Source organism: Nanorana parkeri, unplaced genomic scaffold (assembly GCF_000935625.1).
Source record: "Nanorana parkeri isolate BGI_ZX_2015 unplaced genomic scaffold, ASM93562v1 scaffold720, whole genome shotgun sequence".
Classification (NCBI taxonomy): Eukaryota; Metazoa; Chordata; class Amphibia; order Anura; family Dicroglossidae; genus Nanorana; species Nanorana parkeri.
The window spans coordinates 105,499-129,898 of NW_017306988.1; the positions used below are offsets into that span (position 1 = coordinate 105,499).

General features: G+C 43.0%; 1 protein-coding gene across 1 annotated transcript in view; it reads left to right on the plus strand.

Moving 5' to 3' along the window:
• Window positions 1-22,371, plus strand: part of FBLN1 (fibulin 1) — a 69,712-nt gene extending 47,341 nt beyond the window's left edge. Inside the window, exons 14-17 of the mRNA XM_018564078.1 lie at window positions 197-320; window positions 13,276-13,412; window positions 15,143-15,277; window positions 22,032-22,371. Of these exons, the coding sequence (XP_018419580.1) occupies window positions 197-320; window positions 13,276-13,412; window positions 15,143-15,277; window positions 22,032-22,171 (536 nt within the window). The 3' untranslated portion in view covers window positions 22,172-22,371. The remainder of the gene's footprint in view (window positions 1-196; window positions 321-13,275; window positions 13,413-15,142; window positions 15,278-22,031) is intronic.
• Window positions 22,372-24,400: the final 2,029 nt, after the last annotated feature.

The following is a 24,400-nucleotide window of genomic DNA, read 5'->3' on the forward strand; positions in this document are numbered from 1 at the left end:
TATATATTATTTTTTATTTTTTTCTATTGTAATAATTGAGAACCAATCTGTATGTATATCTGATTTCTGGTTGATATGTTTTCCCCCAAAAGGCAGTGTTCAGGGTACAAAATGATCTTATGGGTTCACTTCATTTGTAATTATTGATCTGCACTGTGTATGGTGACATGTCCCCCCTTAATATTGTCTTTCTTAGATGTGGATGAATGTGTGACTGGAACGCACAACTGCACCGGAACTGAGACCTGCTTCAATATTCAGGGAGGGTTCAGATGCTTGTCATTTGAATGCCCCAAGAATTACCGCAAAGCCACTGAAACGTAAGTGAAGCCTAATCTATTTTCTTTCTTGTCTTGAAACCCCACCATTATGTTGCTTCCCAGCTGCTGCTAATATTCCACTGGCCAGATGAGAAAAATGCCGTCAGACACAGTAGTTCCTGCTGCCAGCTCATCCTGTGTGGCATATGAGCCAGCGGGGCTGTGTGCTGTGGGAGTAGCAGGAATTCACACACCCGGAAGTGTTGAATATTTGTGGCGGCTGGGCAGCAGAATCACAGCCATGTTTCGAGACACAGGCAACCAGAAAGGTGGTTCCCATTGCATACAAGTGTAGACATATTATTCATAGCATGTCTGGTCTTCTTGTCACAGTTTCTTTGTATATTTCTAGTGAATTCATAAGGTGAAGTAAAGAGTACCTGTGTTCAATTCAAACATCCAAAGTAGATGTGTAATCCTTGACACATGATTGAATGTTTGACACCTCGTGTTTATCACATGTGCTGTCTAAATGCAAATACATTTGGAAATACGGTTTTCTGCGCAAAGCATTCCAACCACTGTGCAGCATATGAAAACGTAAAAGCCAAAACACAGGTCAATGCACCAAAATATTACATACAGCATTTTTCATCAATAGAATCTTTTTAAAAGTGCAACATGCTGAAAACACCTGCATTATGGAGCAAACAAGCCTTAATGTAATCTCATATGTACCGCACTTTACCTCAGTAGACGTATAACTATATAGACACAAAACAGTTGTTTCTGTTTCTTTTATTTTTAATACAATGGACTGTGTATTTTTAACAGTCAGCAGGCATAGTTTCTAGTGCTCTCCCTATAGATGACCATACATAGTATAATCTGATTAAGCAGACTACTTAAAGTTTTTTTAGGTAGGCCTTCACATTATACAGTTTTGCCAAATGTAGAGGAGATTGTACAATCACACTTCAACATGTACAGCCGTGTTGCAGTGTGATTGTACAATCTCCTCTACATTTGCCAAAACTGTATAATGTGAAAGCCTACCTAAAAAAAACAAAAACAATTTAGGGTAGGGGTAGTCAAACTTCGGGCCTCCAGTTGATGTGAAACTACAAGTCCCAAAAGACATTGCAAGACTCTGACAGCCACAGACATGACTTCCAGAGGCAGATGCATGATGGGATTTGTTGTGTCATCACAGCTAGAGAGCCAAAGGTTGTACACTCTTGATTTAGGGGCTCATGTAGATGGCCCTTTTTGTCACAGCCTTTTACATTCAAATGTAACGCTGCTTAAGCACATGGGTTTGAATGCAAAATGCAACATTTAACAAGAAAAATGTGTGTTTGACCTGCCTGGCCTGCAATTAAAACTAATTGTGAGAGATAATTTGCATATTGTAGGTCACAAAATGTTTAAAAATCATTGCACAAAGTTTTATTTGCCTTTTGTTATGTACTCAAAGCTTTCTTATAAACTTAGATTGAACTAAAAAAAAAAAATCCTTGCACAGCATCGCCTACAAAAGAGAGGCAGCCATTCTGGAGGCTGAAACAATGTTCATCTTACCTATGAGCAAGTTAAAGCAAGCTGCATCATTATATATAATGGGTCCGCCAACAAAATGGCTTCCTCCACAGCCAACAAAATGGCTGCCTCAGTTTGGAGCTGTTTCTGTAATATAATATAAACATTTGAGAATTTTTTTTTTTTTTTTAGATGTTAGGATTCAAATCCACCAGCCTAAGGCCCCCTTTCACACGGGTGTCCGCCCATTCCAGAGCAGTATGGAACGGAAGACACAAAAGTGACGTATGCTTCTGTTCATTTTTTTCCTTCATCTCATGATGGAGTTAAAAATTGAGCTGTGCAGACCCATGTTAGATTTATGGATAGGCAGATGTAAATCCATGCTGTTTGGCCAGGAAGCCGGCTTACCGGCGAGTACCGAAAGATAAATATCGGTACTCGTACTCAATACCGAAAAACTGGTATCGGTGCATCCCTAGTAAATTGACTGGTGTCCGTTTACATCCTTTTACCACCAATCTGATATGTTCAGGTCTGCAAAGGCATTTGCGGACCTAGACAGACTGGCAGATCTGATTGGAAATGCCGCCTGAAAAACGGCCTTAGACCTAACTTGGAGAACTCTGTGGATCACTGTCAGCCAGACCCTCACCCTAATGAGATGCCTCATTGACATGGCTGCTGAACAACAAAATGCCTGCTGAATACCTTGGCAGGGCTGTGGATTTAGCAGCCATTAGTTCAGAAAGCGCTGATTCACAGAAAGCTGCCCATTCCTGCATTATTTTTGGCATTAAAGTGTATTTGTGTGGTTTGTTCATTCGCTCCGTGCTTCATACTTATAAATGTTGGCTGCTCCTGCATTTACATCCAATTGATTGTTCGGTTTTCAAGGCCTGCTGACAAGTCATGTTTTAGGGATATCTTTGAAGTTCAGTAATTTAATTAATGAATAGGCATAACTGGAAACATATCCCTGTAAACTGGACTTGTACAGTGCGAGTTGCCTAAACACAGAGACAGACAGACATTTTATGGCCTGAGTTGATATTGCAGTCTGTCAGTTCACTGCTGACATCACTGAGGTACTTCAAAAGAGGAACCTTACGCACACATCTAATGTCTACCAAAACAGTCACTCTTATTTAAGGCAGGACAACTGTCAAGGTTGCACGTGTGCTTATTTCAGCTCTCAGCTGAACTTTTAAGCCATCAAATGGCTGGTGTCATAGCTAATCACATGTGCAGCACCATGTAACTGCAATCTAAATAGAGGCTAAGATGGCACCTTCCTTGGCAGTAAAGGATAGCAGGTTGTAGTTCTGCTTTAAATTATAGATGAGGTATAACTTATACACAAGCTATAAAACATATATTTTATAGGTGTAAAATTTCAATGAGGTACTTGAATCATATCTGAAATGCTTCAACGCGCCTGTATTTCAGTGGCTGGACTGCTAGAAATCAGATCAAAAGTTTTTTTATTTTCAAACATAATAGATGCAATGTGACTTTTAAAAAAAAAACTAAGACCCAGTGATCTCAGTACTTCTTGGTTGGCTGCGTATTTTCTCACAAAATGGCTACCTTCATTTTGTTCAGGTGCTTCTTAAAGGGGAACTCAGGATGATTGGCACTTAAACACAAAAGCTCAAAACTCCAGTTTATATTGTAATCCCAGATTTCTTATGAACTTTTGGCCTGGGCCATCCTACCATGAGGAAAATTGAGAATTATCTTGCTATTGGCCCCCACCACAGGTAGAACAAACTTCATGGCATACTAATCTGCTACTTTGTGCCTATTTGAGTAAGGGAACAACGTTGGGCCTATATGTCAGGCATGGTAGAGCGGCATTTCAAGCAATGCTCCAGGTGGCATCGAAAGGGAATCTATCATGAAGACAGACACATCTGAGAATGTGCAACCTCCAATGAAGCTGCCATTTTCTGTGTCCTCATCCTCGTCCCCATACTAGTTCTAGAACAGCAAAGCTGTATCTATCTAATGCACAGTTTTGCTGTGGGGCTAGTGTACAGCCAAGGAATCGGAGAATGAATGCTTCCATCTGAGTCTCCCTACATGGGTACATTTCAGGATAGATCCTATTTATTCTAATGGTTCTGGGAAGTAAGTTCCTTAGAAATGTCAGAGAGTTGAGGCACTATCGGGGATCATTGGGCCTCTAGTACAAAGCAGGAAGTAAGAAAAATGTTCATTTCCTATAACAACCAGCCACATTCCCATTCTCTTTTAGTGTGATATTATTAAGGAATGCTGAGATGTTATTCACATTTTGCATTGCAGTAACCTGTGGTAAGTCACGCATTCATCTGCACGTTACTGCAGTGAATGTTAACACATAGAACATTTTAAATGGCACCACAAAGCACCTAGCCAACCGGTACAGTGCACCACAATGCATAGACAAAACCATCTGTGTTGGGGAATGCTATAATGGGAAAAAATGGTGGGGGCCTGCTAAACCTTGCCTTAAAAAAACCCTGCCAGGCCTCCAATCAAATAAAACTGCCAGTTCCCTGCAGGAGCAGAATTAGTATACTCGCCTCTCAGGCAGCCTTTGTCTCCTACCTCTGCTGCACCTGCTGTAATTTTCTTTGGTATTCTGACACTTCTAGGAGCATTTGATGCCTGTGTTCCCTGCTGCATTCTGCCATTCCTCCTCTGAGCCCTGGGTCACTGTTAAGTCTTATGGTGACACGGGTTGACGGAAGGAACTACAGAACAGACAGAGGGTGGATATAGACATCTAAAACTTCCAGACGTTTGAATGCTGAAGACAATTACGGAGGCTCTAGTGCTGGAACTGGCAGACGGTAGACGACATAAGTTGCCAGAGAGGTGTGTATACTGCTTCTTTTCTTGCAGGGAATTAGCAGTTTTATTTGTTTATAAACCTGACAAGGTTTAAGGCAACACAACAGTCTGAATGGCCTTGATTTGACTAGCTGGTCTTAGAAACACCATATTCCTTTCCTTTTAGTTTTCTACAAATAATGGCAAAACCAATGGTGTCCCTCTAAATTTATAGTTTCTGAATCAGGTAAAAAGAAAAGTTCCCTTTTAAGCCTGCTCCTGAAAACTGGTTCTTCACACCACCCAGACTGTTATCTCTCCTGCTCGGCTGACACGCTTGCTTTATGCACACTAATTCTTCTCTGTTCTTGTCTCTCACTTTTCTTGCAGCCGCTGCGAGCGCATGCCTTGTTTTGACAGTGAGTGCCAGAGCCAGCCCCTGAGAATAACTTACCACCACCTATCCTTCCCAACCAACGTCCCCATCCCTACCGACATTTTCCGCATGGGCCCCTCCCATGTCCTCGTGGGCGATAGCATTCAGCTGTCCATCATCAGCGGGAACGAGAAGGGGTATTTCGTCACAAAAACCGACAACGCCCACAGTGGCCTCGTGGCCGTCCAACATTCCTTCACAGAGCCCCAGGACTTCCTCCTCACTATCCAGATGAATCTGATCCGACATGGGACCTTGACCACGTTTGTAGGCAAACTTCACATCTTTGTCACGGCGGACCTTTGATCGGTGGTGCGCTCTGGGCCTCACCTTTGTTACTGTTCTCTTTTTTACTGTTTTTTATTTTTTCTTAGATTTAATAAAAGTTACCTTGTTGCATGCTGTTCTCAGTGTGGCTTTAGGGGTACAGGAAGGGCAGCGTTCAGTGTCGTTATAAAATCTTTATTTGTATGCAAAAACTGATGAAGAGAATAAATACAGAGAAGTAGATAACAATGATGCCAACATTAAATTTGCATTTTTTCTTGTTACTGAACCATTATAATTTCAGAAAATAAATGAACAAAGGTGTAGACTGGCAGCCATTTTGCTACGGCAGTCAATTTGTTGCTGCAATCTGCATACAGACAGATCAATAAGGGCCATGTTACACTAGTGATCCTGTGACTGGCGGTAACTCACCAGGGACAGGATCAGTAAGGAAACAGCAAGAACACTAAGGCCTCATTCACACGACTAACAGCCGGCCCATACAGATCCATGCTGCGTTCTTGGCCGTATCGGGCCGCTCCCGGGAAGGACAGGTGCTGCGTGTGATTGCACGCAGCAGCCTGTTCTTCTCTATGGGAGTACGCTGCCGCGCGCTCACCCGAACTGGTGGCCAGTTTGACCAGAATAGAAAGGCATGTGAAATCCTAAAATTTATGGCTGGAGTTGGGCTTTTAATGATAACTGTACAGGATGTTAGCTGTGTTTTGGGAATATAGCTCTACTTTAATATCTTCTGCTCTGAACTGTTAAAGCATAAAGGGTTATTGCATAAACCAATTTATAATGAAATTTATGTTTAGCTCTTTCAAGTGATTTGTATGCATTTCTTGTGTATTTTCTTTTGTGTATTTAATTGATAGTGTCAATGCATTTGAAATGAATTCCCAATGTATTGGTTTTCTTTGTTTAAAAGAAATACATTTTACAGAAAAAAAAAGTTTCATTGTTAAGATTTACAGCAACAGTAGTGCTTCATACATACATACATACATACATACACAGACCTGAGACATCCCAGATTCCCATCTCTTCAACGGTCCCTTAACTCTTAGGGATGCCTCCAGCAGGGGGCAGTAATGAAGCAGGGAGCCTGGCAGGTGGTCATGTGATCACCCACTCAGCTTCCTGATTGGATGGGAAGCCACAGCCACACTCCCTCACAGCTTCCCAGGCACCGAGGACTGCAGCTGTTATGTGAGGAATGTAAGTGGCAAGTGCTGCGCTCTGTATCACTGAGCCGGTCAGAGAGAGATCTTTTTGATCTCTTCACTGGCTCAGTGACTAAAAACATGATAACCGCTGTTGTGCTTGGTGTAATTAGGGTGTGCCCAGGTACACCCAGCACACTATGCACACACCAGATTTAGATATATGAGCTAACCTTGAATTTTAAGCAGATAAAGGTAAATATGTAACCAAAGTCACAGAAATAGATATATAATCACGTGAACACTGTGCTAAAAACCCTATATTTTCTAAGTCTTGAGTTGGCCATATACTGTTATACTGATAGCGTGGACGGGGGCATTTCCCCCCTCCAGTCCTTTTGTTTACTGACAGTGGCAGATGTGCCAAGATTTTTTGGACCGCCTCCTTTGACAAAAGTTGATTAAAAAAGTCAGCAGGACAAATTTGACAAGTGTATGACAGCACCTCCACTTTTCTATTATATTGGTTATGCAATCTGTCTAAGAGCCATGTGTTCATGAGTATGTAAAACCCGCTTGAAGCTGGTCAAATGTAAGTAAGAAAAAGGTACACTGCTTGTCAAATGCACCTGTCAATGAATTCTGAATGATCTTAGAAGCATCTCAAACTGATGTCAAACTGATGGCATCTACAAGCCCAAAGACTGTTGGAACATGCACTAAATGTGGCTACACCATCCAAAAGGCATAGAATGACCACACTGCCCAGTGCTCTCCATAATCTAACAGGAGTAGAAGGCAGGATGTGCATTCCCACTGAAAGAAAAAGGTATTTGAAGGCATTTCCAAGTGAAAGTCACTTAAGAAGCATACCATACTGCAGGACGGCTCTACAAAGAGAAAAAAAATGTGTGAGCCTTCAAATAGGCTTTAAACCTAGTAATGAGAAGCTGTAATTAACCTCTTTCAGGGCTCTATACCAGTTTTCAAAGATAAAACCTTTATATGAGAGGTGAGCACATACATACATTTATTTATTGCACATTACAGGGCACCGAATTTAATTCTGGAACCACAGGTTGTGAATCTTCCTTTAGGAGATTGGACACTGGCATAGCTAAGCTGTAAGGACAGACCTGTATGACCCCTCCCACTCAAGCCTCTGTTTTTTGGTAGTGTCCTTAGGAGAACAGGTGTTTTCTCTCTGCTCTGAGAGAAACAAACCACTTTTCCCTTTTTAATTTGTTAATTTTCTCAAGATTTTTCTTCAAGCAAGATTTCTCAGCTGCTACATAGCTGCCACTGCGGCTAATTTCTGGAGATTCTGGATCAGTTACCCCTTGGCTTTGCCTCGGGGGAACATACCCGGCCCCCTCCCCGAAAGAAGATGCAGGGCCAGTCTGCAATTTTGCTTTGGGCATAGATAGGATCCTACATTAGGCATTCACCTAGGTACATAGTGCAACAAATTAAGTTAGCCCCAGGGTGCTTTCAAAGTCCAGGGCCTTGGTAACACAGTCAGTGGAACCCTGTCCCTGAAGACCCCTCAAGGGTCATGCCCACTGTGAGGGCAAAGATCAATGGATGGGACTTAGTTACCAAAATACTTAATGGCTTTCTGGGAGAGCCCCAGGATGAGCTGCTGCAGTAAATATGGGCTACTGCCCCATTTGAAAGCCTGGGTGTGTTGAAGCTCCAGTCCCTACAGGGTTAAAGGAGAACTATGGGGTCAGTGTTTTTCCCCATAGTTCTCCTTAGGGTAACGGGAGGACACAAACTAGCGTCCTCCCGTTACCCTAAGCTCAGTATACCGCGAGCTACAGCTTGCGGTATACTGAGAAGAGGTCTGGCTACAACTCATTCAATCGCAGGCGTTGTTGGTGGGAGTAGTCCAGTCCATTGCCTTTCTTCACTCAGTCGCCAGGCTTTTTAACCAGGAACGCTACTTTGACTGTGCGGCCTCCTTGCCATTGGGGTATACTGCGCATGTGCACGCCATCTTGGCTTTTACACATCTTGCCTGTGTAGCACGACTGGTCTCAGATGCATCCTGAAAAAATCTTTGCCCCTCCCAAGCATTTTCCTCATCAATATCCTATTGAAAATAGGTTTTTAAATAAGAGGGCTGTCCTACTCATGGACCAAGTCCTTTCCTGTCTTAACAAAATATAAATGGCCCCTGTTAAGAATGTCTAAGTAATTAGGGACAATTACTTAGAAGCCCTTTTCAAGGCCTTATTCTTCCTTGCAGGATTTGCTAGGCAACCTGCAGTTGCAACCGCATCAGTCTGCCGCACTGTAGCTGCCTGCTCTAAGACCATGGCTTGGGACCCTTGATCCCTTGATCCTGGATCCTTCTGACCTCTAATAACTGGAGCTCTTGTCCATGGCTTTGCACTACTGTGATGATGGGCTAGCAGATACACTTTACCAGATGTCCAGGTTGGGCCTCCTTTCAGTACATATGACTCTAATGTTGATTTTGTGTAGTTTCCATTGAAGAAGTGCCCTCCTTGGACACCTATATCAAGAAAGTAATGGGGAAGAGTATCCTTTTATCCTAGAAAAAAAAGTCTTAAACTCCTCCAAGTCCAAGTCTAAGCCAGGAATACAGTTCCACCGTAAAACCTGGATCTCCAGACTCGGTGAGTCTGGAAACAAGCCTTTCCCTCAATAAGAGGGCTCCCTTACTTCTCAGAGTGCAAAGATGCCTGTCAGCTTTCTCAGCCATCTGGTTTTAGGATATCTCAGATGCCTAAGTTCAGAACATCAAATCCAAGTATGCAGAGTATGCAGAGTTTTCACATCAGAGTCCCCTTCTTTCACATCAGAGTCTCCCCATTCACATTAGTAGCCCCCTTTAGCAAAACCTTGAAGGCATCCCTTACAATACCAAAAGACTCTCCAGTTGAGAAAGGATGGTTTAAAGAATAAGGTTCCACTCTTTCCTGTCATGGTGCACCCAACCAGATTAATCAGTGCTTCAAGGATGCTTCAGCATCAGGTATCTGTTTCTCAGATTTTTAAGGTTGGTACCTGGTCTTCTGTTCACATGTTTATAAAGTTTTACCAGGTGGCTATTCACTTGAGTTCTCTTGAACCCTTATATTGCTTCTTTAAGATTTGTTGTGTTGCAACCCCTTAGTTGGACTGTTTTTCCGAGTTACGTTTAAGAAAACTGGATTTTTGTCTTACCTGTAAAATCCTTTTATAGATAAAGTAGATTATAGGACATTGGTCCTTCCCCTCTGTTCTTATTAACCATTCCTATTTTTGCTTGCTAAAAAAAATGAGGCTTGCTGGGAGTGGGAGGGGTTATACAGGGCTGTCCTTACACTTTTGCTTTGCCAGTGTGTAATCTCCTGCCGGCAACTACATAACCCATGGTTTAAGAATGAATTCCTGTGTCTTGTAAGGGTTTCACTGGTAAGACAAGAATCCTATTTTTCTTACAGAGTTTAAGAAATGAAGCCTGCAGTTTTCAGGCCTTGCTCTTAATGTGGAAGTATGAGCAAAATAAAAAATGGCAGATGTAATTAAGTATTTCACAAAAATTAACACAAAATAGTGACAGACTGCACCATACAGTATATGTCATTTTTATTTTGTCCATAGTGTTCCATATTAAGAGCAAGCCTGAAAACTGCAGTCTTTTGTGTACCTACATGGCAGCATACATGTGGTTGGGGGCAGGGAACCAATCACATGTATGCTGCCATGTACAGGTACCAGGAAACTAAAATTACGGATAGTTAAGTACTCAATTTTCTGTTTTCCTGGGACCTACGTGACAGCATACATGTGGTTGGGGGTGGGGAACCAACCACGTGTATGCTGCCATGTACAGGTACCAGGAGAAGAATATTACGGATAGGTAAGTATTCAATTTTCTGTTTTCCTGGTTCCTACATGGGCGCATACACGTGGTTGGGGTCAGGGAACCAACCACTTGTATGCTGCCAGGTACCAGGAAAAGAAAATTACGGATAGGTAGGTATTCAATTTTCTGTTTTCCTGGAACCTACATGGTAGTATACACATGGTTGGGGGCGGGGAATCAACCACGTGTATGCTGCCATGTACAGGTACCAGAAAAAGAAAATTACAGATAGGTAAGTATTCAATTTTCTGTTTTCCTGGTTCCTACATGGCAGTATACACGTGGTTAGGGGCGCGGGGAACCTGCCATGTGTAAGCTGCCATGTAGGTACCAGGAAAAGAACATTACGAATAGGTAAGTATTCAATTTTCTGTTTTCCTGGTACCTACGTGGCAGCATACACGTGGTTGGAGGGGGAGAGAGGCTGGAAGGACTGTTCTAAAAACAAACCGGCTCCGTGGTTCAGGCGAGTATAACTTTTAACCTAGATAAAAATGAGCCGTTAACCCTTGCAGTGCGGGGTAGCCACATGAGAATACCAACACAGCTTGAAGCAGCTTAGAAGGAGGTCAATTGCAAGTGAAAAGGTGTTCAAGTGCAGGTCATAAGTACCTCTGAAGGAATTCAGATGAAATTGAGAACATCTCAAACTGAACGCCAATGAAAACTGAGTTTATATGAAAGTACACTTCATTTGCCCAACACTTTTTTGTGTCCTATTTCCTTGAGCTGGCTCCTTAGGGGTCATATTTGACTCATACTTCCCGTTCTTTACACGTTTAGATTCTAACTACCCAACCCCTACAGCTAAGAATCGCCTCTTTTGTCACTTAAGTTGACCATGCACTGTTATATTTTTTTCTTTCAAACTGCGGGCCGAACAAAAAAGAAAAATAGAAGAGATTCCTCTATCCACACTAAACAGCATGTATGGGTGAATCTCCTGCTGGGCTATTGTAGTCTGACATTGGCGGGTTTGCCACTGACAGAATACATGAATAGTGGCAGCAGCTGAATGGCTGCAATCGCTGGTCATCTAAGAATTTTCCAACTGGCTCCTTCGTTTTTCTGATCATAGGATGCAGGATGGAAGGCTGCGGACAGGGCCACCCATTGAATGAATTTTGGACAGTGTATGACAGTATGACTAATGGGCCACTAACAAGCATACTGCTGCTAAAACCATTTTCTGTGTTGGCTACTGCAATACTCTATAATCTAGTCCCCTTCTAACCTGGTATGAATGCTGTATCATTAACTTATGCAGCTCTCAAGGCATTGTGTACATTTAGCCTTTCTCTGACAGTCTCTCCAATGGCTCACCATAGTCTATATCAGTGGTTCTCAACCTTTCTTGAGTCATAACACTAGGGATGCACTGATACCGATACTAGTATCAGTATCGGTGCCAATACCCCAATACCGAGTATTTGGGTGAGTACTCGTACTCGCCCAAATGCTCCGATTCCTTCCCCCGATACCGGAACTTCCGGTCAGAGGAAGATTTCCTCTGACCGGCAGTGCCATAGGGGAACATGGTGCTGGCTTCCCGACCAATCAGGAAGCCCAGGAGGCGGGTCATTACTCCCCGACCCGGCTTCTTGATGCACCGGTATCGGTACTTGGTATCAGCGAGTACCGAAAGTAAAATATTGGTACTCACTACCGAAAAAACGGTATCGGTGCATCCCTACATAGCACCCATTACTTACCCCCGTGAAGGCCGCTCAACAGCATCGTATCAACCGGTGATGGTATCAGTTGCTATGGTCCTGTCGGGTGGCTTTCACAGGGTAGTAGCTTGTGCTGCTGGGCCAGGGGAGAAGCAACAAATGATAAAATTGAACGTTGGCCGGCGGCCTGCACAGCATACTTTGTTGCCTCCCTTGGCCCTACTACCCTTTGAAAGCATGACAGGACCAAGCAACCGATGACATCACATGTTTCTACATTGCTATTGGGCGGCTTTCACAGGGTAGTAGTTTGTGTTGCACGGGAGAGGCATACAAAGTATGCTGTGCAGGTTGCCGACCAGAAATCAATAATATAATTGGTTGTCAGGGAGTGAGCGGGCACCCAACTGATTCCTAGAAACCGATGATGCTGTCAGCGGACACAGTTTAAGATTTTGCTACTGCAAGTGGGCAGTAGGGAGGTGGGAAAGGACACTGAACTGGATCCTTAGGCTGGGTAATAATTAACTGACTTGTTGGAAATTTTTGTTTCCATTTTGCCACGGCACCCCTGAAGAACTCAGGTGGCACACCAGTGTGCCGCAGCACCCCGGTTGAGAAACATTGGTCCACATGCAGGATACAGTTTAAAGTCTTCAATATTTTTTATTTATTTAGGGAGTGTTTTAGGGCAGTTTATTTTATTTCATTTTGCGTTCTACATACAGTATTCGTTTTTTTTCTTTTATATCTATTTGATAGTTATTTGTGTAATATTTCTTTCAATTTTCTTATCTTACTTTTATGCATTGTCTGTTTTTTTTTCTTTCTGTTAAAATAGTTAAACAATGTGGCTAATGAGCTGCTTTTTTGGTACAAGAACGGGTTCAAGATAGTTAAAATGAGTTCCCGTAACACTCAGAATCCAGTTAGCGCCCACTGAACCTTAAAAACACCCAAAACACTTTAATTGTACCTTTCCCTTTGACTCCAATCCATTTAGCCAAAATGGTGACATTTTGATGGAATTTCCAGATTTTTATGGAATTTTGAGGGAATGAAAGCTCTCAGTTTCATTCACCCCAATTTCTCAAGCTCTTAATTTTCTATAGTGTTGTAGTTTTCAATAAAAATAATAATTATTATTATTTTACATGATATGTGGTTTAAAATTATTCTTGTTCTGATCTCATGCTGCAACCAGCCCTGATTTGTCTTCCACAAACAGATATGACAGAGTGGATACAAGCCGCTGCATCAAATCCTGTAGGCCGAATGACGTTAGCTGTATTATGGATCCGGTGCATACAATATCCAACCCAATCGTCTCCCTGCCCACCTTCCGGGAATTCAACCAACCACAAGGTAAGCTTGGTGAAAAGAACTGAATATACTTTTTTTCAGGGGATATCGAAGATGGTTTATTAAACCAGAGCAAATGTGGAGTGGTTGCCTTCAGTAATCAGATGGTCAGTTTTATTGGAAATGTGCTAAAGGCAGAACTTTGGCTTCGGTTTTTATTAACTATCCCTGTTGTAGTTAAAAGCATACTTTTCCCAGGAACAATTATCATTACTTCCATGTACTAAGCCGAATCATGTTCATTATGTTACATGGGATTTATATTTTTGTCTATTTTTGTATATTTTGCCGTGTCTGGCAGGAGATGTAATTTTTCTCCTTTTACAGGTCATGTGCGCCTGCTGCCCCCTGCACACTGCCCCCTTTCTGGCCAGAGCATCCCTTGTTGCTAAGCGCTCTGACATGACCTCACTGGTTGCTAGGAGCTGAGTGGGATGCTCTGGCCAGCTTCCCGCAAAGCTCCTGGCATCCAGTGATGTCAGTGGGCTGGGCAGGATGCTGGAGAGAGGCAACACCGTCCCCTTTTCAGCCAGAGTGTCCCAGGTTACTAAGAGCTCTTAGGAACCTGTGGTGCTCTGGCTGGTGCCCCGCCCAGCTCACTGACGTCACTGGTTGCCAGGAGCTAAGCAGGATGCTCTGACCGGCGTTCTGCTGAGCTCCTGACAGCCAGTGATGTCAGTGAGCTGGTCAGAGAGAGATAACCAAACCTCCACACAGTTATCCAGCTAAACCACCCGCCCTCTCACCAACTGTGCACCTTTGTTCTATCAAAGTTTGTCACTGCGTTAGAATGTGTGACCGGTAATGTGGTCACACATTTTAACCTAATCCCGCCCAGTTTTTCAGCGTAAAATATGTGACCGCAAAAGGTGAAGAATTCCAGCTGTTCCAGGGCAGATCGGCATCGCAGGAGAACAAATCTGCCCTGATACAGCTGATCGGTCCTGAAATGTGACTTATATCTGACTTTGTGACTGCAATCTCACATTCCACAACGTCGGATAGAAGTGACATTTCCAGACGGATCAGATGTTACAGGGCAGATTGGTTTTCCTGCACATACGATCTACGATGCTGACCTGCCCTGGAACATCTAAAATTATTCACCTTTTGCCGGTCACATATTTTACCGCAGAAAATATAATTAATTATGTAAAAATGTGTGACCACGTGACCGGTTACACATTCCACCGCTGTCACAATCTTTGATAGAACACCACTAGCACCCTCACCCTAGAAAACGCACCCTGGGAATAAGCTACATATTTCTGCTTACTTCGTACCTCCGATATCTATTTAACCCTTGCTATTTGGGGGAGGCCACTGCATACTGATTTTTATCCCAAAGACCCAGTTATTTCTCAATTGGGACAAACAACCATTAGCTGTTATGCAATACCAAGCTGTCAATCACAGCCCTTACATTGACAGCAATGTGTCACTGCAAGCGGTCAGCATATGCCAGCGGACAGGAAGAGTGGATAGAGACAGAGGTGGGGGATTTGCTACTGAATTCAGACAAAAAGTCAAAATGTGCAGATCGGTAACCGCACTGTTTAGTCTGCTTGGCCTGCACATGACTTTGAAACAGCTTCTGGCATGGATTTACATGATTGGGAAATGGAAATGACGACATTTACAATTGGTCTTTATTTGGTTTTGATGACATTATTGCTTTGTGAGTGGTGAAAAAAGTGCTGACATTGATGACGCATAATCCTATGCTCTTGCAGATATCATCTTCCTCCGGGCTATAACTCCAGCGTATTCTGTAGGACCTAAGCCAGACATTCAGTTTGCTATAACAGAGGGCAATCTGAGAGATTCCTTTGACATTCAGAAACGGTGGATAGACGGAATGACTGTTGGTAGGTAATGGTTTATGTACACTTCTGGTATGTGATCTGTTCTGTCTCAACCATGGATTTATGTACGTTGTATTTGCACATACCTTCCTTAAACGAGTCTGTACGGATGGTATGTCAACCTATTGAGCTGATGGTATTCACATGCAGGGTCTAACTCACCAAGATGACTCCGAGTGGAATCCAATATAGTTTACTCAGGCTTGACAATACAAAGGATGTGATTCCTTGTCATTGTCAGAGGTGGAAGGACATTTCTATCTGAAACCTTGTACAGCATGAACAGAACCCTCTTAATAGTGTGAGGGAGAAGTGAAAAGAAAGCGGGAAGGAGAGGCAATTACCACTAAACATATATGGGAGGGTGAATTGAAGATACCAAATGTATACAGAAATAAGCTGTAGTAATGCTAATCTACCACTAGTTGTCAGGAGCTTACCATAACATGATGATACGCAATGAATATACAAAACAGTGCAATAAAATAACAGAAAACAATACTAGCTGTGGCAGCACATGATCAGTAAACAGAGGCAGGGGCATGTGTGGTTATACTTCTAAAAGTACCCAATCAAGACAGAATTTGAAGCTAAGGGTTTATCTGCCAATAGTTTGCCTTCCCTTGTTCCTCCCAACCCCATTATCAACATGATACTGGGATTTTGAAAGAAAACTTTTCTGAGATCAGCCTTAAAGTGACATTAAACCCTCAGATTTTTTAACATAAACCAATACTGTAATGTGTGCCTTATTGCAATCCATGGTAGTTTCCCTTCTCTTTGCTGCTCTTCCTTTTAAATCTGTATCTCTTCTCATGCTTGGGGAGAACTTCCCTTTGCAGCTGGTTGCCTCTTCCCTTAGTGCTGGCTCAGGTTGCAAACCTACACACAGACACCATGTATCCATTCCAGAGACAAGGCAGACTGCTACAAAACAGAAGTTCTGGCCAGCATGAGAACAGATACAGATTTGAAAGAAAGAGCAGCAAAGAGAAGGGAAACAACCATGGATTACAGTAAGGCACACATTAGTATTGTTTTATGTTAAAAAATCTGAGGGTTTAATGTCATTTTAAGTGTAACTTTTGTATATAGTAGGGAAGGGTTAGAACCCCTTACAGGTTTATGTTTCTGTCTGTGTCCTGTAGAGAGGACAGGAAGTGAGGGAATATCTCTTCAAAGTGAGAGAAATCCTCTCATAGACAGTTGCCACTGGAACAAACAGGGCTGGATTTCCCACAAGGCCGACCGAGGCCTAGCCTTGGGGCAGCAGGGAGTAGAGGGCAGGGGCGTCCCGAGGCTGGGTGACACCCGGAGCGGTAACCGAGTGTCACCCCGCCGAGACGTCACTGCGCATGACGTCAACGCACGCGTGCGCGATGACGTAATTGCGCACACGTGCGACAGTATTCTGATACCTGCCGGCGGCCATCTTGGTGATGGACACTGGCAGAGAGAGGAGGGGACAGTCACCTCCTCTCTCCAGATACTGTTGGGCGTTCGGTCCATGACCGAGCGCCTGACTTTTCAGAGGGGGGTGAAACCAAAATGACTGTGAGTTATTTTGGTGTCACCCCTCCAATGGTGTCACCCGGGTGCGTCACAAGGGGGGTGCGGACCCCCCTTGTGATGCCACTGGTAGAGGGGCAGCAGGGGTGTGCAATACCTATCTCCCGATGCCCAGGACATGCAGTTCCGGGCGCTGGGCGGGTAATTGTTTTCTACATTTAGCCCTGCTTTGGGCAAGCAAGGCTAAATGTACAGCAGGGAAGAAGCCGCTTGTTTTGTACAAGTGATCTCTGCCATGTCGCCGATATCACTTGTATGCAGCCTGTATACAGGGGGGCGCATTGAGGAACCTGGCATTGGGGCAGCAGAGAGAGTAAATCCGGCCCTGGGAACAAGTGTCCCCATTGGAAGATTTACCCTCTATTTCTTTTCTGGTGACAACTCAAAACGTTGGATTTTCCTTTACCTTCTGTTAGGATGACAGGAGAAATAGAGGGGTGAGTGTCCGCAGCAGGGACAAAGACAGAAATAAGAACCTGACAGGGGATCTAGACTCTCACCACTCTACCCAAAACTAATATACATTTTAAGCTTTAAATATACATTGAAGTAGAACTCCAGACAAAATGTATTTTCTTTTTTTTGATAGAAAGAGCAGAGAACAGTTAGAACTTCAATTATTTTTTTATTGCTGGTTGTTTAACCATTGAGGACATTTCCACTACTTTCCTGTCTCAGATGCACAACAGGAAGGGAGAGGAAATTTCCGTAAAGTGGGGAACATTTCCAGTCGTGTTGTATGTATTTTTAATACCTGTTATCAGAAGTACCAGCAATTTGTCTTTACATTAGTTTCCCCTGCACACTAAAATGCAGACCAATAGGTTTATTTCTAAAACTTACACCCACCCAGCTATACTTCTTAGCGCCATCTATGGGCAGTAGTGCCATATGAATAGCATCTGTCCGACGTATAGGACTAGCACCCCTAGATGGCGCTGAGGAGTATATCTGGGCAGACGTTTTACAAATGAACCCGTAACAGTGAGAGGGCCAGTAAGGTCATCCACTTAGGCACTTTTTACATTCCACAATGCTCTACCATGCTGGGAGGGACAGAGATGACTTTAATGTCCTCCTGTCCCTTTGCTATCCAATCAGTAGCTAGAGAGATTTTTTTTTTTAATGAAGCCTTTGTTTTATAGCCTAGCATATAGTGTGTTTGATATCTGTCTGGATACATGCTGCAAGTAGTAAAAATGTTTTTCTAAGCTCCTCGACCTATGCCCCAAGCCATTCTTCCGTAAAAACTGTCATTACGTCTGGCTGGCCCACACAGAGGGGTTGCTGTCTATAGTACAAACTGCAATTGACCTAATGGTTTCCACCAGATAGAGTTAATGTTTTGGCTACACCGAAGTCTTTCTTCTCAGCAAATACAGAACGGCTCCCTTTTAAGTACAGCCAAGTGTTGACAGCAGCCTATTAAGGAGCAACACAGGTCAATGTCAATACCATCATTCAGGCTGAATAGTGGCATCAAGTCATTCATTTTTATTTTCTCTACATAATGTTACTCCGAAATTACTTTAGGTCCGCCACTCCCTCTTGCTGCTCCCCTCCTTGGAAAGGGCTCTCTATGGGCCGAGTGGCTGCTGATTCTCCAACTTTTTGCAGTTCTCCTCTGCTGCTGAAGCTAGCATCCAGAAAGCACCTCTGCCTCACTCACAAGCCACCCACAACCACGATGGGGAACTGGAAGAGTCAAAGAAGCAATGTAGTTCTGCAAAGAGGTAAAGAGTTTGGGAGGTGTACATTTTGGAAGCAACAAGATGTAGCAGTAGACCTAAAATACATTTGTGACTGTAGACCCCTTTTTTAAACATTCATGTTAGACTTCACGTGCTGCTCTTAGCAAGGTGCATCCAGGTAGTCATTTTTCTTGGTTTGATAAAATACATGAAAAACCCTAACAATGAACTTCTCTTATCTGCTCCCTTTTGGTCTGTTCAATATACCATTGAAAGTGTGGTTAGAATTGTTCGATAAATGCAAAAAAACAAAGAAACTGCTGATCCTGCCAAATGTCTTGTGAAATAATAACTTCCTGTGCTGTCTGCCTGTGCTGACTGATATCAGTTGCATTGTTCCTAGCTTTCTCTATAGGCTACAGAACACCTCTCGTAACCTATAGAGAAGAGTAGGGGGTGTTCCATAGCCCAGTTCTAGGGTAAAAGCGCTGCTCCTCCACATATACAATGCAGTTAGTGAGTGTCGTCACCGTAGGATGGGCAGCCTATTATTGGCAGGATCAACAGGTGGAAATAGAGGAAATGGCGCCTGAAAAAAAAAGAAAATGAATGCAGCCACCACATCTAAGGACTGTTATGCTGCAGTATAGTTTTCTTTTGTTTGCTTTTAGATTTACCATTTTTTTTCATGCAAACATATGGGCTTGTAATGTGGCCTGCAGTTCAAAAAGCAGGCACCCCTGAAGTTCCTGCTTGTATCATCAGATTATCTTCAAACCACCCTGGAACCCCCAAAACCTGGGATGTTCTGTTTTCAAGCTATCAACCACAGCTTACTAGGTTGAAATCTAGCCTAAATAATTCCAGCCCCACATAGTTAGTCAGGTAGAAAAAAGACACAAGTCTATCGAGTTCAACCTATAAGTCCATCGAGTTCAACATGTCCCTTTTGGCCACCAAAAGCAATGGCGGAGCTGGACTAGAGGGAATAGGGGACTGGTCAATCCCCAGGCCCATAAACTTTCACCTGACAGCGAGGAAAAAGTTAATCCTGTGTAAGCTATCCAAGATGTAGCTTGCACAAGGTCAGAACACTTGGCTTCAATGGGGAGAACAGTGCAGTTAGGTGGCTGGTTATGCCTGGGTGATGGGTTTTGCCCAGAATGGACAAAGTGACAAAGTCTCTTTAAACCAGTGTTGAGCAAGAGCCTATAAGGGAAGAGGAGTCAGCTCTATTTACCTTAAGCTGCAAAGTATCTTGTGATGCCTCTTTTTGCAACCTCCATACTCCTTTTTTCCCTCTTTCTATAATGTTGAAAGATTTACCATCCACTGTAGCCACACAGTGCAAAAAGATAAAAGGAAGACATTAGATAGCTAATCTAACAACCCTAGGCACTAGCCAAAGGAGGTCTTTATGATAAATTACCAAATATACCCATCGCCTTCTGAATTCTCTTATGTTTAATTGCAACCTGCAGACAAAATGGCCACTGGTACATTTATCATACCATGCCTGGAAAGCTACAAAAGAGACAGTGGCCGCAGAGCACGGCCAGATGTTTGATTCCGAAAGCATTAATGCCAAATGTTGTTAGGCCTGTTTAAGAATGAGTGATACCAGAGAGCTGCCTTTTTTGTCAGTTTAAAGAACTTTGGGTTTGCCGAGGGGCCAAAAGCAGGCTCATTCTGAAGCCATTTTGCTCATGCCAAACCCCAAAGATAAGTATACTCCCTCTGAGGTCAGTGCTAGCCCTCTTTCTGATCATAATACTTGTATCGGGCCCAAACCTCACTTGAATTCTAGCTACTTCTTTTTCTTTTCTTGTTTTGTTATTTCAATCGAACTTCTGTATGTGGAATCTGTTGCCTATAAACTCACGGCTTTCTGCAAACCGAAAATATCATTGAGGTTTTCTTTAAACTGTGTCATATAGACAAGAAAAATACCCAGTAGTTATTAGAAGCGTGTAAATACGAACGGGCGTCTGACACCGTGAATTAGCCGGGCTGGATGGGCCAATTTGATTAAGGAGGCCGCGTTCTGCGGAGCATTACTAGATGCTGGCTGGACAGTATTACTTGGGAGAAAGGAAGTGGGGGGTGTGAGGCAAAGCAGCGCTGTTCCAGAATTCCATGCTTGTATTTGGAACTACAAGTTCCGACATGTTCCTTTATGACCGAATGGGTGGACAATGGTGGGCTGATTCATTATACCTCTTTTGGACTTTAGCAGGGAGATCTACAGTTGGAGTTTGCAGCTCTGCCTATACATTTTGAACTTAAGTCTCAGTCCTTTGATAAAAATCAAATCAAATTGGGGGAGTTGGGGGGCTTTTTATAAAAGCTGCCAGAGACACAGCCAATCAGTTGCAGTCACTGTTTGGGTATTTGGCCAAAACTTTTTGTATTGGTCCTTCAATAAAAGTCGACTGAAGAAACAAGTCAACACGACCAGTGAATGGCATCTGTGGAGGAGGAAGGTTGGTTACGTTAGGTTAGTGCAAAGCAGCAAATAGGATAAGTACACTTATCTTTTTATGATTTTCTATCCAAAGCAAAAAAAGTGTTAAAAGAGCTGAAGACAAAAAATTAAAGCACGTTATTTAAATAGTCACCCTTCACACAGTCAAAAAATGGTTAATGAAAGATCTGACATGTTTCCCACGCAGTAAATTAGGCATAACTCTTGCTTATGTACCCAGGTTAAAGGCACTGGTCATGTAATCTCTGCCAGCGGACTGGCATTCAGGCAGAGCTTGCCTGTTGGGCATCTTTGCCGAAGGCCTCATTCACACTGTTAAGAGCCAGCCCGTACAGATCCGTGCAGCGTGCACGGCCACATCAGGCCGCTCCCGGGAAGGACAGGTGCTGCGTGTGATTGTACGCAGCAGCCTGTTCTTCTCTATATGAGTACGCTGCCCTATGCTCAACCGAACTGCACATCCATCCTGCCTGCATAGGAATAAGGACACCCGCACCCGCACGGATGTGCAGTTCGCGTGAGCATACAGCGGCGTACGGCTGCGTACTCCCATAGAGAAGAACAGGCTGCTGCATACAATCACATGCAGCACCTGTCCTTCCCAGGAGCGGCCCGATATGGCCATGCACGTCGCACGGATCTGTACGGGCTGGCTCTTAGCAGTGTGAATGAGGCCTGTATCCCCCGCTCTGGTGGAGACTTTATACCCAATGGCTTGGCATTGATCATGTGAACAGGCACTGGAGGAATCCAGGGCAATTAATAGAGAAAAACGCAAACGTGGAAGTATATGGAAATGGAAGGTAATTTGCAGCTTTCATTTTCTAACCTCAACAAGATAAATCTCAGTGGTAGTTTGCTTGACTGGCATTGGGAAATCTCCCACTCTCTTTTGCACTATAACCTTCTTCTTCATCAATATTAAAACTGTATTTTGGTTTAACTTTGTGGTCGTAACCGCGCCTTATCCTCTACAAGTTTTTCACTCTTACCAATTTTGCTCTTTGTGCAGGTGTGGTCCGTCAGATTAAACCCATTGTGGGTCCCTTCCACGCTACACTGAAACTGGAGATGAACTATGTGGTGGGCGGAGTCTTGTCTCATCGCAACATCGTCAATGTCCACATTTTCGTTTCTGAATTTTGGTTCTGAGGGACGTTACATCAGAATCCCTAATTTAACATTAACACCAGTTACCTTACTCTGATTTGTCATAATTAACAAATCATTTTCTATGTGTTAATACCATTCTATCTTCTTATGAAGACAGTAGTGAGGGACGCTGTACGATTTAGAAGAGAACCTGTAGTGTTGGAGACAACAGAGGAGGAGGGTAGGGACAATAGCCATGGGGGAACCTCCTGTTCCATATGTGCTCTATATCCTTTGATATCTAATCCCCACTCCCATTGTGATAAGTTCCATGCAGTTGTTATATGGCAGCTAAGAACCTGTATTCCAATGTAAACTTCTAAACGCTCAAAGTAAGATGCTATTACCTTTGATAGCCAGAAAAGACTCTTCTATGCTCATCTCTGATTTCATTTCACTTTGCTACTGGGTCCTGACTTCCCTGAATTCATGGATAAGCTCCAACCAATACCATTCCATTGTCCCATGAGAGAGGTTTTCTCATTGGACTTTGGAATGTCAGTTGGTGAAGCATGGCCATGAAGTCAGGTCCCAGTTAGGGCCCGTGTTTTGTTAACTTGAGAAGGGTTTTGCCTTCCCATACAATTCTATGCAAGCAAAATGCAGGTCTGAAGGAGGTCAACTGCAGATCAAATGGACATGTGAATGCATTCTGAATGAATTTATAGCATCTCAAGCTGATGTTGAACAAATGCCATTGTCACAAGCCCGAAGCCAATTAACACAGGTCCTAATACTATTCCAGATAACAATTGCGTCGTATGCTCTTAGGCAGGACATTTACATTTAAAAGTTTGAAAAATAAATACAGGTTCACTTTAAGGCTGGTAAAAAGTAAACAAAATGGAGGCATGAACGTTCAAAGCAGCCCTTAAAGAACAACTATCGCAAATATATATACAGTATTATATAATAGCCATAAATTCATCATACATATTCAAGCAGCAAAGAACAAAATTATTTTTATTTAGAAAAAAAGTACCTACCTACACAGGTATCTTCATTTTTTAGTATGCATGTACCAGGTACCAAATAGTGATGATGATGATGATGATGATGGCCTTGGTAGAAACCATATTTGGGAGATTGCAGGTTCAATGTATTTATTAAATGGAGGAAGAGGCCACAACAATTATGGGAATGTGCTTGCACCCTTTACCGGATCCATTGGTGCCATATTAGTTTTAGATCTATCCCTGTTTTCCAAACAGAAGAAATTACCTTCATCTTCAGCCAGGTAATGTTTGAACAAAGCCAACCTGCCCAGGTGTGACAGACATTGATTAATTCTTCTGTATAGGGTATGAGGCCCAGAGGAAAAGCCGTTAGTAAGGGCAGCTGTACTACATAGTGCATCTGATCAGCCCGGTAATACCCAAATTGGGGAAGAGGGTTCTGCAAACATGGCTTGGTAATTGAGAAGTCTATGTTCCTAACTTCCAGCTAGAATGAAGGGTTCACGAGTAATATGGGACTGTGGATCCAGTAAGGGAGTGCAAGTTCTCCTTTAACTATTGCAATAAAAATGACACCTTTCATTCAAAGTGGACCTAGCATTAGATATAATTTCTCAATTTAGAGCATGCATATGTAATGTGTAAGTGAAACACTATTCATCATCTATCACAGAGATCTATCACAGAGATCTATCACAGTATTCCCTCTGACAATGCCTACATCTGCTTTTCTCCCCAGAAGAACAGAACCATCTTTGTTTTGGGCATCATCCAGAGTTACCATCTACTTCCTGGAGGCAGCTGCAGGCTCAGAGATTATATGACCATGTAAACCTTGGTGTCTGTGCAGTTCTTGGCTGTGTTCACAAATGTCTACATGGATCAGCCCCCTCTGCAGCTTCTTACTTAGCTGCAGAGTTACAGTCTGGTCACTGGGGGAGAGGAAATGTTTCCACCTGCCTGTAGAAGACTGATGACACCATCTTAGCCTAGTCTAGTCAGCTTTTTTGTTTTTTTAATTATATTGTTTCTATATATTGTGACATGTCAGACATTATTCATGCAGACTTGCAGAGTTACTAAAAGGTTCACCCCCCCTTTTAAAAATGGTATCGTCCATGGCCGTCATCATCAATTTTTGGAAGCATCATCACTTTTTGAAAGTTGGTATATGTATATGTATTGTATCTAAAAATATGACACTTTCAGAAAACTTTCACTGACAGGGCCAATAATCATGTCTATATTCCCTCCTCCTTCAAAGCATTTACTT